At 45.9% G+C, this 14,661-nt stretch overlaps 1 protein-coding gene across 5 annotated transcripts in view; it reads left to right on the top strand.

Moving 5' to 3' along the window:
• The window catches only part of PIGN (phosphatidylinositol glycan anchor biosynthesis class N), a 106,515-nt gene extending 104,019 nt beyond the window's left edge, over window positions 1-2,496 (top strand). For all 5 annotated transcript variants that reach the window (XM_070362065.1, XM_070362068.1, XM_070362064.1 and 2 more), the window contains one exon: window positions 578-2,496. In XM_070362065.1, the coding sequence (XP_070218166.1) occupies window positions 578-701 (124 nt within the window). In that variant the 3' untranslated portion in view covers window positions 702-2,496. The remainder of the gene's footprint in view (window positions 1-577) is intronic.
• Window positions 2,497-14,661: the final 12,165 nt, after the last annotated feature.

Below are 14,661 nucleotides of genomic sequence, written 5' to 3'. Positions count from 1 at the left end.
GATTCAGAGGATATGAGAATTATAAGGGGAAAGTTACATTTATTTTGTAGAAGCTAGATGTTTAAACTCAGTTTCTAATGGTGACAGAGACACGGGCACTGCTAATACCAGCTTCACGTCAGGTTATAGTTGTCGGAGCTGTCTCAAAATGTTACTTACTTTCATTACTACTTCTGCAACAAATTCATTCTTTTTAACATTTTGATTCTATTTAAAAAGCATTCATATCCTTTGTAATTTATGTATTTTGTATATGCAGTTGGCCTTTGAACAACATGGATTTGAACTGCATGGGTCCGCTTATATGTGGATTTTTTTTTTAGATAGTAAATGCTGCAGTACTAATGATCTGTGGTTGGCTGAGGGCAAAGAGACCAAACCACAGATACTTAGGAACCTAGGATGCTCAGGGCCAACTATAAAGTTGTAGATCGATTTTCAACTGCTCAGAAGCTTGGCACCCCTAATCCCTGAGTTGTTCAAGGATCACCTGTACGTTTAGAAATGTTAGCGGAGTCTTATGCTCTTCCTCTTGAGTGTTCTGTCCACCTGTAACATGTTTCTTTTTCTCCTGCAGCATCAGCCACTACGTGATTGTCATGTCCATGACCATCTTTATGGTGTTTCTCAACTGCCTAGCTCAGATGCTCACGACAAGGAAACTCAGTCTGTGTGGCAGACCCAAAAGCCACGTCATATAAAGTTGCCAAAGCCATCTTTCAGCATCCAGGGGCTGTTTCTCGTTCTCCTTTTCAACTAAAGTCTTGTCAAGGATTCATTAAGAAGATGGAAATCAACGTGTAGCACATTCTGCATGTATAAGGAAATTACATGTGGAATTCTGAATTTACAGGTTATCTGGAATAAAAGAGCTTCCATTTTCTTGAGGTTTGGCGTGCGTGAAATGGTGGTTACACCTGTGGAAAAGCCTCGTAAGGCATTCTCCATTTTCATTTTTCCCTCTGGTTGGAAGCTCTTCTTCTCACTGATGTTTCAGAGCAGCCATAGCAATCTCCAGCCCCCACTGTACAGCTTCCTGTGTAACATGCTCCTGAGGGGGCAGTGCTGATCACATCCGGAATCAGTGCACTGGCTGAACTTGAAGGAAATCACCAGGCGGCCCCATAAATATCCATCAGCTCTCAGCACTGGTTTTGCAAGTAGTTCTAACAACTCAACAGCACTAGAAAAACAATCAGGATGTGGAGAAAAATGTTTGCAGGTGTTTTTTAATTGTAAGACTTAATAACTTTAATTTCCGTAGCTTTTATCATGCATTGTTCCAACAGAAATCTTTGATTAATTTATTTTCGGGGTGCACTGCACGGCACGCGGGGTCTCGCCCAACCAGGGGTTGAACCTGTGCCGTCCACGCACTGGAAGCGTGGAGCCTTAACTTCTGTACCTCCAGGGAAAAGCCCCTGGCAGAGTCTTTAATCAGTGGTTAAACTTGCTGGCACTGTCATAAGAATCCATGTTGAAGCTGCTTTTCTTTCAGGTTGTGCCACAGGCCCAAAGCCTTCTTATTAAATTTTAATTTCTATTTATAAACTAACTGTAATGGACAAAACATCTTGAGAGTAATTTTTACTTGGATTTTTCTTGAAGTGACCTTTACATATCACTGTGGAGTTGGGTGTTTGCCCATAATGTGCCAGGAGAGTCTGGCTGATGCTAGGCTTTCTTGGTCTGAGTCCCATTAAAAAAAAAATAATTGATTTTAAATTAAGTTATAGCATCACTAATTCACATTAATGATGAGGAAAAGCCCTCTACAGATTAGTAGATTTTTCAAATTGGCAGGTGAGTGAAGAAATATAATTTAGGAGATTCAAAAATCAGCTTGGCAAACTGCTTTCTTAATGCCTATTTATGACGAAGTATAAATAGTATTGTGATAGTATTTCATGGTATAACAGCAAAAGCATACAGTAGTACAAAAAAAAAAAAAATGTGCTGATGTCAATATGAGATATCGTGTCAGTCTGTGGTACAGAATCGAGGTGGACGGTGAGGAAGCCGCTGTGGCTGGAACCGTGTTGGCAGATGGGGAGCCCGTGAACCTCCACAGCGCCTCAAAGGGCGTTTGATCAGTCTTTTCACAAGTCAGAGAAAACTGACTTTATAAACACATTGCTATTTTTCCTTTTATATCTAGTTTTGCCTTTCATCTTTTTCCAGAGTTTCACACAGAGGAATTACTGAATATTTTATTGCAACAGGGTAAAAGGTGCTCTGTACTTTATTTTTATTTTGATTTTTGAAGCATGTCTCTTTAATATTATTTCAAGTCAGTGTGAATTTACACAACAGGGGTCGCCCCTGCCGCTGCGGGCCGGCCTTGCAGTACCCAGACAGGACCACTCGGACCCACCTGGGGACAGAGTTTGCACGCTGGGCCTTTTCTTTTGCACGGGTTATCACAATATCTTGAAGTATTTTGAAATGCGTATTTTTATATTGAATAACAGAAAAATAAAGTGTAAGTGAAATGTATTTCTCCTGCTGTTTCGCTGTGGCTTCCTCTCTGTCCCTGGACATGGGGTATCTTTTTCGGGTGGGCTCAGTGTTTTCCTGCCAATGGCTGCTCAACAGCTGGCTGTGATTTTGGTGCTTTGGCAGGAGAAGATGAGGACTCGTCTTTCTACTCCGCCCTGGGCTTTTAATTTAGTAAATTGTATTTCTGTTTAAGATATTTAATTACTTTTTCATCCAAACTATGAATACCAGATTTTCAAGTCAGGACTTAAGGCATTTGCTGATTAACATGTGTTTAAATTAGAAATGCTGTAAGAATTAAGGTGGGGATATCAGGTTGGGAAAATATTGAGCAACAACAATGACCAAAAACCACTGTCTCATGGAGCATGAATAAATCTTGGAGGAAACTCTAAGGATTTAGGAAACTGCCTGCAGCCTGTCTGTAAGTTACTAATGCTTTAATTCTCTGTACCATTTTATTTAATGTGCTATATTCAGAACACAAAGTGCTTTTTTTTATTTTTTAGGGAAATAAGTGGTAGTTTGAAAGTATTAGTCACTCAGTCGTGTCTGACTCTGCAACCCCATGGCCTGCCCATGCTCCTCTGTCCATGGGATTCTCCAGGCAAGAACACTGGAGTGCGTTGCCATGCCCTCCTCCAGGGGACCTTCCCAACCAGGCATATTCTCACAATAATCCCCTCAGATGATTGAACCATGATAGAGCTGAACTACACACCTAGAAAATCCACCCACCACTCACTGTTTCTCATGACAAACTGGCCCTGAGTTTCTCCAGCCCAGACGTGAGGACGTGCATCTCCCCCACCCGCACCCCACCTCCACTTCTGTGGTGGCCGGGGACACGTGTGCCCCTCCGCCTCTGATCCACCACTGGGCCATCAAAGACGTCATTTCTGATGGAGCGGGCCGAGCTGAAGGGAGCTTGTCTCGAGATGGCACCGAGCTGCGGGCTCCTGGTGCTCTCCTGGGGAGAACCAGGTGAGCTCCGGACACGCATTGGATGCCCTTTGGTAGGAGGGCTGACCACCCCCAGAGGAGGGTGAGCCAACCTGGCTCAGTGGTTCGGAGAGGGTCCCCTTGAAGCAGTTCTGAGAGCCACTTTAAGGGACGGGAGATGGCTCGGTAACTTCTCAGCCTTTCAGAGTTCTTTTTATATAGACATTCTCTCCATCTGTAGAGTGTTACAGAATGGGATTGTTAGGGTGGGTGCTTTCAATACTATGGTAATGTTAATATCTTGCAGCGTTTTCCCATTTCTGCATCAGCATGGTTTGTTAAAAAAGGTGGGCAGGATTTCTGCTCTTAATAGTCATTCTATAAAAATGTTTCAGAACTAACGTATCACTTATTAATTTCCTTAGAGACACTAATACAGGTCGTTAATTGTCAAGTCACCACCCTGAGCATTGGAGTACTTGCCACACAGCAGCATTTCTCAAAGTATATCCCTTGGAGCATGAGTTTCTGAGGATACAAATAGATGTCATAATAAAAAAACGTTCCCTGATCAAATATATTTGGAAATAAGTCAAATGCTGGCCGTACCAAGGGCAAGAAGCCCATGGATTTGATCTATAGATAAAAGGTCAGACAAATAAAAATGAAGATATTAGTTATCTACTGCTGCATAGCAAACTACCTCAAACTTACCAGCCTAAAGCATACATTTCACAGTTGCTATGGGTCCAAACTGGGGAATTTAACCTGATGAATGCATTGTGAAGAGAAAAGATAAGAGTATGCCCCAAATTTCCACTTGCTTGACTGCGCATCCAACCTCTGAGTTCCCCTTCAGCCTAGTACACATACTTCAGAAATGTCCCTACATACCTTTATGTTTTAAAAACCTCAATTTATCACACTGTTTCAAAAAATAGTGTCATATACTTAATTGAATCTTTGTTTTTTCTGAGAGCTCGAAAAAACATTTTCATTTTTACTTTTATTGTGGGAAAACTTTAAAAAGTACTGGCAATTTTCCCTGCCTCTGCATGAGTCATGTTGGACTGGTAACCTTCAGTAGTAAGGGATGGACATCCAGTCAACTAGAAATTGAACCAAGTCTTTATGCATCTGAGGTTAGGTCCTCTACCAGAAAAATAAATTCATGACAAGTACTGACACCTTTTCTTGTGACTTGCCGCTAGAGAAGGTGATTACTAGTTAAATTTTTGTGCATTCCCTGGCTTTTTATTTTACTTATTTCTCTCTTCCCAGGTCACTCCTCTCCCCTCCCTTAGTTATGTTAGAACACAGTGTTTTTCTTCGTGAATGTGCTTTTCTTTATGAATTAGTTTCCATCAGTTCTTTTTAAAAACTTTTTATTCTAGGTTTGATTATAATTCCCATCAGTTCTTAAATCCAATATGCGGTGTGAGTGCGTGGCGCTCAGCTGGGCCATCTCCGTGGCATTCTCTTTCTTCTGCAGTAACTGCCTCCATTGCTAACCACGTGTCTCTAGCAGGTGACATGGTTTTTAATGACTTCCCTCACCACAGTTGACTAGGGGTACACATTTGACCCAAGCCAGGCCAATCTGAGCTCTGGGCAAGATTTTCAAGCTAAAACAAAGAGACACTAAGATTCAAATTTCAGGAGTCATTGATGGCTAAGTGAGACCGTCCAGTAACCTTCCAATGAGTAACTTTCCACCACATCTTTATGCAATAAAAAGAGGGATTGATTTTACTGGTATTTCTGAGAACACTGTGGATAATGACAAGTCGAAAGTTCCACTTACGTGCTGTTTATCTGTGTGTGTGTGTGTGTGTGTGTGTGTGTGTGCGCGCGCCAGTCGTATATACTTGTTTGTTTATCCCTTCCAAACTGGGGTCAACGGGTCAGAACGGCCCAGCAATGTCCTTGCAGTCCCTTTTGGCAGTCTCCTCTGCTGCTCAGCTTCCCTTGGTTCCAGCCATTTTTTAACTCTTCCTAATTATTCCATAAGCCATTCTTTTCCTTAAAATTTTTATCTGCATCTTTTACTTTCACACCCCAAGAACTTTAATTGATATGCATGTATTTGTAAGTGTCTCTTCAATGCTTAGTGTGGTTTCTAATTACAGCTTTTTAAAATATTGTGATAAGACTTATACAGCCCTTACAATGTGCCAGGCATTGTTTTAAATGCTTTACAAATACTACCTTTTTGATATTCATAATAACCCTGTGAAGGAGGTATTATTTTACTATTTTACAGATGGGAAAACCAAAGCACAGGATGGTTATAAATAACTTACCCAGGATCCCACAATTAGCATGAGGCCTTTAAAAAAAAAATTTTAGAGTAGTCTCCCCTCAAACATTCTATCCTGAAATCTGCATAAGAGCATTTGTAGATTTTTTTGCTTCTGTAAACACAGTTACTGTACCTAAGCAGGTGGCATAAAAGGTAGACTTTTTCAGCTGTGTTTGTCTAATCCACTATAATTAGGAAAACATGCTTTTGAAGTTGCCTGTATGTGTGCTGAGTTGCTTCAGTCATGTCTGATTCTTTGTGACCCCATGGACTGTAGCCCGCCAGGCTCCTCTGTCCCTGGGATTCTCCAGGCAAGAATACTGGAGTGGGTAGCTGTGCCCTCCTCCAGGGGATCTTCCCAACCCAGGGATCGAACCACTGTCTCCTGCGTCGCCTGCATTACAGGCGGATTCTTTACCACTGAGCCACCTGGGAAGCCCTTGAAGTTGCCCACACGTGTGCACCGGGCATGGAGCACACGTGTACCCAGATTCTTACCGTTCATCTTTCAGGCACATGTCAGCTGTCTTCCTCCCTCTTCTTTTTAATCAGCATTAAAGGAAGGAAGGAAATATTGGAAGGAAGGGAATATTTTCAAGCACTTGGAGTTTTGTCAAGTCCTGGAAGACCAGAAGACGCTTAGTGTAATGGATTGAATTGTGGATCCCACTGAAGATAGGTCCACATCATAACCCCTGGGACCTGTGAATTGTGACGTTTAAAAGGGTCGTTGAGGGAGTAGTAAAGTCAAGACTCTTGAGATGATATCATTCTGAATTACCGAGGTGGGCCATAAATCCAACGGCAAGAGTCCGTAGAAAAGACAGAAAAGGAGGACCTCCCTGGTGGTCCAGTGGTTACGAGTCCACCTGCCAGTGCAGGGGACGTGGGTTCAGTCCTTGGTCCGGGAAGATTCCACATGCAGTGGGGCAACTAGGCCCGTGTGCCACACCGCTGAGCCCGTGAGTCACGGCTGCTGAAACCCGCCCCCTAGGCCCGTGTGCCACACCGCTGAGCCCGTGAGTCATGGCTACTGAAACCCGCCTCCTAGAGCCCACGCTCGTGAGAAGCCAGCCCATGCTCCATGAGAAGCCCCTGCGATGAGAAGCCTACGCTCCATGAGAAGCCCCCGTGCTGAGAGGCACACACACTGCGATGCAGAGTAGCCCCCAACTGCTGCAACTAGAGAAAGCCTGGGTGCAGCAATGAAGACCCAGCGCAGCCATAAATAAATGAACAGATACCAAAAAAGGAGATAGAGAGAAAAGGGGAAGATAGAAGGAGGAGAAGTCCTTGTGAAGACCGAGGCAGAGATCGAGGTGATTTGCCCTAGCCCAAGGGATATTCGGAGCCACTGCAAGCTGGAAGAGGCAGGAAGGAGAGAACAAGGTGACCAGGGGCTTCTGGCCTCCAGAACTATGAGAGAATAAATTTCCACTGTTGTCCCCCATTTGTGATGTGTTATGGAAGCCCAAGGAAGCTAACACACTTGGGGAGGTGACTTTTACAGACTCATCAGCCACTTTTCAGATGGAGCACTTGCTCTAGCACTTGCTTGGCTAAGCCATACTGCTCACCAGGTCATGAGTATGAGCCCCATAGTTCAGCCTGACGTGTGAACAGTAAAATAACGTCAAGATTGCTGATGGCTTTCCTAGGACATTCCTGCCGTATTTTTCTGGAAGTAGTCAAGAGATCCTGAGGCTTTTTCAGTTTTGGTACTTATATGTCTGGATTCAGTTAAAGCCAGGAAGTCCTGCATCTGGTTGTCCTTTAAACCACGGCCTCACCTGCCCTGACCCTGTGGCGTCCGTGACCTCATCGAGGTGAGGGCATTTTCCACGGGATCCTTGCACGCGAGTCCGCTCAGCCTTTGGTCCAGACTCAGCATGAGCCAGGGCCCGGCGGCCCACCGTGAGCACACTCTCTGCACCTGAGAGGGATGCCTTCCAGTGGCGAGCCCCTTGTGAAGCCGTGAGTCTCGTGTGATGACGTTCCAGTTCATGAGGTCTTATCCCATGTGAGTCTGCAGGCTGGATGGAGCTGCTGCTTTTACTGCTTCTGAGGCCGTGGAGGTCTGAGAGGGAGGAACATGGAGAGGTGGGCCCTTGAGCTGTCCCCTGGGTCTCTGCCCTAGTGTGGCATGAGGTGCTCTGCTTCCTTCGTCTGTCTGATGGACTGGCTCCTCCGGGAGGCGCCGGCATCGGGAAGCTGGCGGGGCCTGGATCAGGTTTGGTGGGTTTGGCCCAGGGCAGAGAGTGCTTCAACAACGCACTGCAGATGCTCGCGACTGCTGTCTGTTCCTCGACGGCCTTTAATAACAGGCCTATCAGGAGGACCTGCGCTGTTCTCTATTCCCACCTGGTCGCCTCTCCCCTCCCGTTTTCTGACTGGCAGTTCGAAGTTACAGCCCTGCTCCTGAATATACCCTGAAGTGCTACAGTCAGCTCTACTAAACTCCCCATTTCCTGCCTCATCAAATTCAACTTGGCCAATTCCATCAGTTCTATTGGCTGCCAACAGAGCAAATGTGACTTCTTTCAAGAAAGACGATTGCTGAAACTCCAGTACTTGGACCACCTCATGTGAAGAGCTGATTCTGGGAAAGTCCCTGATGCTGGAAAGATTGAAGGCAAAGGGAGAAGGGGGTGGCAGAGGATGAGATGGTGGGATGATATCACCGACTCAACAGACATAAGTTTGAGCAAACTCTGGGAGATAGTAAAGGACAGGGGAGCCCGGTGTGCTGCTGTCCATGGGGTCACAGAGTCAGTCAGTCACGACTTAGTAGCCGAACAACAACAAAGATCAAGAAACAAAATGAATTTCTCTTTCGTTCATTCATCTACCCCATCGTCCTCCCTTCCCTTTCTCTCTCTCTCTCCCTTTAAAGAACTTTGCTTGAGCCTCTATATGTCAGCTAGGGGGCTTCCTTTGTAGCTCAGTTAGTAAAGATCTGCCTGCAATGCAAGAGACCCAGGTTCGATCCCTGGGTTGGGAAGATCCCCTGGAGAAAGAAATGGCAACCGCTCCAGTATTCTTGTCTGGAGAATCCCATGGATAGAGAAGCCTGGTGGACTACGGTCCATGGGGTTGCTAGGAGATTGGATTAAGGAACTTGAAATGGTTAGAGATCCTGTGTGCTGTGCTGTGCTGTGCTTAGTCACTCACTTGTGTCCGACCCTCTGTGACCCCATGGACTGTAGCCCGCCAGGTGACTCTGTCCGTGGAGTTCTCCAGACAAGAATACTGGAGTGGGTTGACATGCCCTCTTCCAGGGGATCTTCCCAACCCAGGGATCGAACTGGGGTCTCCTGCATTGCAGGCAGATTCTTTACCAGCTGAGCCACACTGCAGGCAGGATTTGCAATCATGTTTTCCTTAGGCTTTGTAGGTGGACAGAACAGCTAGTGGGGGTAGGAGAAAAATAGAAGAGAGTAGCTGAGATCCAAAGGGTTATGTGCATCAGTTTACCCAAAAGGGGCAGAAAAAAGGAAAAGTAGCATAAAGCCGTCAGAAAAATGGAGCAGATTTTCTCCTCCCAGCAATGCTTCTTCCTGCTGCCTTCCTATCTCAGCCAGGAATTGTGTTCCTGCGCCAGAGAACTCCAGGGAGACAGACAAGGACAGTGAGGCTCCTGGAAGTGGCTCTCAGCATGGTTGCAGCCTCCATGTGACTCGTGAGGGCCTTGTCCCTGTCTGCGGGATGCTGGGACGCTCCAAGGTCGTGCCACTTTTCACGTGGAGACATGGTGGAACTTGTCTACTGAACTGGAGACAAGCACACGGATGTGCTTTTTGGGAATCAGGATACTGTTGCCGCCAGTGAGGACGTTGTTCCTTTCTCCCTCTGATGGTAACTTACTTACTTGGACAGCAAACCCCAAACCTTGACCTTGTTAGCTTCGTATTCTAAGGAGCTGAGAAAACAGAACCAGGGAGTTGCTTTAAAAGGGACGTCTCTTACCTAGGAAATTCCAGCAACTTTTAATCTACATGTAGATCATTTTCAAAATGGCACTTTGTTCAGAATTGTTATCCTTTATTGCACAAGGCTTTTCAGTTTGAATCACTAGAATCACAATAAGGAAAAGAAAGAGGAGAAAATTGTTTCTAAAAATTTTAAGCAGAAAATTCTGGAAGCTTTATTTTTTTGCCTGCTACTACTATCTAAATAATGGCATTTCCTTCAACTAAAATATTTGTAAAGCTTCTCAGTTTCTTCTATTTCTTTTCAGAGCAGATGGTCTGAATGGCCTGAGTCTGTCCCAAGATGGTTTGATTTATTCTTCCAGAGTTGCTGAAACCTTAGAAGGATAACAGCTCAGGACAATGCTGTCAGTGGACTCCCTCTGCTATACTGGGTCTCTGCTGTCACACTGGCAAGGAGAGGCCCCCAGGAGGCCCCCTAGATAAAGGCTGCAACACCTTCCAGCTGTTGGACATTCTTATCATCACAGGGTTGTCATCACTAAGGGCAAGGGGAAGGAGTTGGAAGCGAATGTGTCAGCCATCCAGTGGAATCTCTCTGTGGATGAAGAATGTGGGACCATTACTGCACACAGTCTCTGTGCCTGATGCACAGTGAGGCCAAAGTACAGAAATGTGTGAGTTTGGAGCAAAGAAAGGTTTGTTTCCGGGCCAGGCAAGGAGATATGCTTAAAAAAAAAAAAAAAAACCCAACTCCTTGAAAGCTTTCAGCAAAGCCCTTGCACTGGGAAGGTGAGGGAGTGGTGTGGTTAGTTGTCACAAACTTCTTGGTGTGGGATTCTTTGTTCTTGCAGGTGTCCACGTAGGTCAGGCCATGGTCATGTTCGTATAAACCTCCATCAAAACAAGTGTTATTCTCTGTTCTGACAAGAAAGGGAAAGGGAGGCATTAAATTGTGTCTCCAAGCCTCTGTGCTGCTTTTAACACTTACACCCCGTAGTAAGAAAAGCGGCTTCATCACCCCTCCTTTTGCTTGTTCAAGGTCCCGAGCTTGACGTTCGCCCTCTGAGATCCGGCCCCGGCCGAGAGGAGGGTCCCTATGCGGGCAGTCACGCTCCCGGGAGCTCTCCTGCAGGCCCCTGGGCCCTCTCACATTCCGGGACCCGTCGCGGAAGCAGACCTCGGCCGGCACTGCCCCTGAGCCAGGCCCCCGCACCCTACCGGCCGTCTTCACTGTTAGACAAAGGTGCCCGGGGCCCAGGCGGCCCGCAGGCTCCTCTGGCCACCCCGACAGGGCAGGTCCTGGGGACTGTGACCTAAGGTGACCGCCACGGCGGCACCCCTGTGATGCCAGTCATTGCCAGAGCGCCATCGGGAGCAGCCGAGAGCTAACGGTCACGGGCTCACGGTCACGCACTAACAGCCACCTGCTAACAGACGCCGGCTAAGTCACGTGCTAACGGACACACACTAACTGCCGAGTGCTAACAGTCACACTCAGACGGTCTCCAGCTGACGGTTAAGGGCTGACCGCCAGGCACCGGCTATGTGTCCGCCCCACCCCGTCACAGTGCCAGCAACAGCCTGGCTGCAGGAGGGCACAGATTAAGTAATGAAACTAGAATGTAATACCTGCTGCAGGGAAAAAATACCTGCTGCTTTCTCTATTGCCTGGAAAATCCCATGGATGGAGGAGCCTGGTGGGCTGCAATCCATGGGGTCGCTGGGAGTCAGACACGACTGAGCGACTTCACTTTCACTTTTCACTTTCATGCATTGGAGAAGGAAATGGCAACCCACTCCAGTGTTCTTGCCTGGAGAATCCCAGGGACCGGGGAGCCTGGTGGGCTGCCGTCTATGGGGTCGCACAGAGTTGGACACGACTGAAGTGACTTAGCAGCAGCAGCAGCTTTCTCTATTTAAATGGAAAGCAGTATTTAGCATCTTACTGTTTTTTTGAAGCTAGTGCCACAGGGCTCTGCTCATTTGCAATGGTTACGGTTCCACGTGGGTCTGTGAGGGTGAGAGTGTCTCCTCTGTCCTACATCTCTGGCCACTTCCAATGTATCTGTCCAGTCTCCCCAGCAAGTTCATGGAGGATTGCCCGTCTTTTGACAGGACCAGAGCCATGAAGGCTGTTGGGATTTTCTGTAGGAAGAAAGCATTTTGAGTACATTTTGAAGTATTAAGGGACATCAAACTTGATATAACTGTTAACACAAGACATTTTAAAAGTAGATTATTCTCCAGCGGGAGACCTGGGTTCTTTCCCTGGGTTGGGAAGATCCCTGGGGAAAGGCAGGACAACCCGCTCCAGTGTTCTTGCCTGGAGAACCCCATGGCCCGAATGAACAGCTAAGCACACACATATTCTCCAGCTTGTAAGGTCTGGCTTTTCAAGAGGGCTGCTGTTATCTTTGCTTTTGTGTCCCTATTGGTATCATTTGTTGCTGACTAATTCTTGGGGCCAGACACAGAATGAAACTTTTCACTTGCTTTTGAAATTCAAAAAGGGCTACGATTGTTTTAATGTGTCTGTTTTCAGACTTAATCACCCTGAAAGAAAGAAAAGTGAAGTCACTCAGTCACCTCCGACTCTTTGGGACCCCGTGGATCCTCTGTCTATGGGATTCTCCAGACAAGAGTACTGGAGTGGGTTGCCATTTCCTTCAACAGGGGATCTTCCTGAGCCAGGGATCAAACCCAGGTCTCCTGCATTGTAGGCAGATGCTTTACCGTCTGAGTCACCAGAGAAGGGCACAATCATCCTGAGTCTTGTTCAAACTAGCTACCTGGAGGGTTTTTTTTTTTGCCTACTTTTAAGTTATCTACCAATCCTGTGAGTTAGTTCTCAATATTCCCATTTCTGAAACTTAGACTGTGTGGGTGTCTGTTAATTCGCTTCAGATCAGATCAGATCAGATCAGTCGCTCAGTCATGTCCGACTCTTCGCGACCCCATGAATCGCAGCACGCCAGGCCTCCCTGGCCATCACCAACTCCCGGAGTTCACTCAGACTCACGTCCATCGAGTCAGTGATGCCATCCAGCCATCTCATCCTCTGTCCTCCCCTTCTCCTCCTGCCCCCAATCCCTCCCAGCATCAGAATCTTTTCCAATGAGTCAACTCTTCGCATGAGGTGGCCAAAGTACTGGAGTTTCAGCTTCAGCATCATTCCCTCCCAAGAAATCCCAGGGCTGATCTCCTTCAGAATGGACTGGTTGGATCTCCTTGCAGTCCAAGGGACTCTCAAGAGTCTTCTCCAACACCACAGTTTAAAAGCATCAATTCTTCGGTGCTCAGCCTTCTTCACAGTCCAACTCTCACATCCATACGTGACCACAGGAAAAACCATAGTCTTGACTAGACGGACCTTTGTTGGCAAAGTAATGTCTCTGCTTTTCAATATGCTATCTAGGTTGGTCATAACTTTCCTTCCAAGGACTAAGCGTCCTTTAATTTCATGGCTGCAGTCACCATCTGCAGTGATTTTGGAGCCCAGAAAAATAAAGTCTGACACTGTTTCCACTGTTTCCCCATCTATTTGCCATGAAGTGATGGGACCAGATGCCATGATCTTCGTTTTCTGAATGTTGAGCTTTAAGCCAACTTTTTCACTCTCCTCTTTCACTTTCATCAAGAGGCTTTTGAGTTCCTCTTCACTTTCTGCCATAAGGGTGGTGTCATCTGCATATCTGAGGTTATTGATATTTCTCCTGGCAATCTTGATTCCAGCTTGTGCTTCTTCCAGCCCAGCATTTCTCATGATGTACTCTGCATAGAAGTTAAATAAGCAGGGTGATAATATACAGCCTTGACGTACTCCTTTTCCTATTTGGAACCAGTCTGTTGTTCCATGTCCAGTTCTAACTGTTGCTTCCTGATCTGCGTACAGATTTCTCAAGAGGCGGATCAGGTGGTCTGGTATTCCCATCTCTTTCAGAATTTTCCACAGTTTATTGTGATCCACACAGTCAAAGGCTTTGGCATAGTCAATAAAGCAGAAATAGATGTTTTTCTGAAACTCTCTTGCTTTTTTGATGATTCAGTGGATGTTGGCAATTTGATCTCTGGTTCCTCTGCCTTTTCTAAAACCAGCTTGAACATCAGGAAGTTCACGGTTCACATATTGCTGAAGCCTGGCTTGGAGAATTTTGAGCCTTTCTTTACCAGCGTGTGAGATGAGTGCACTTGTGCGGTAGTTTGAGCATTCTTTGGCATTGCCTTTCTTTGGGATTGAAATGAAAACCGACCTTTTCCAGTCCTGTGGCCACTGCTGAGTTTCCCAAATTTGCTTGCATACTGAGTGCAGCACTTTCACAGCATCATCCTTCAGGATCTGGAATAGCTCAACTGGAATTCCATCACCTCCACTAGCTTTGTTCGTAGTGATGCTTTCTAAGGCCCACTTGACTTCACATTCCAGGATGTCTGGCTCTAGGTCAGTGATCACACCATCGTGATTATCTGGGTTGTGAAGATCTTTTTTGTACAGTTCTGTGTATTCTTGCCATCTCTTCTTAATATCTTCTGCCATCTCTTCTTAATATCTTCTTAATATCTTAATAGTTTGCTTCAGTCGTGTCCAACTCTTCACCCGGTGGACTGTAGCCTGCCAGGGTCCTCTACTCATAGGATTCTCCAGGTAAAAACACTGAAGTGGTTGCCATGCTCTTCTCCAGAAACCTAGACTAATAATCTTCCTTATTTCTAAGTATTCTTTGTAATTGTTTTGTTTGATCCTTTCACAAAGATTTACTGCGTTCCTCTTGTGTGTCACTCATATTTCAGCGAGAGAGAAAGATACATGTAAATGAATACTTGGGTTTTCGTGATGTATGTGGCATAATTTATATATGTCCAAAGCGTTCTGGGCGCCCAGAAAGGAAGCTGATAGCTCCTGACAAGGAGGAGCAATTGGAGGAGATTTCACAAATGTCATATTTGAAGTAGGCCTGTTAGGACAGTTATTATTCACTTGGAGGGGTT

Source organism: Bos mutus, chromosome 24, assembly GCF_027580195.1.
Source record: "Bos mutus isolate GX-2022 chromosome 24, NWIPB_WYAK_1.1, whole genome shotgun sequence".
Classification (NCBI taxonomy): Eukaryota; Metazoa; Chordata; class Mammalia; order Artiodactyla; family Bovidae; genus Bos; species Bos mutus.
Note: the sequence above shows the minus strand (reverse complement) of the source record. Positions and strands in the feature narration are given on the sequence as shown.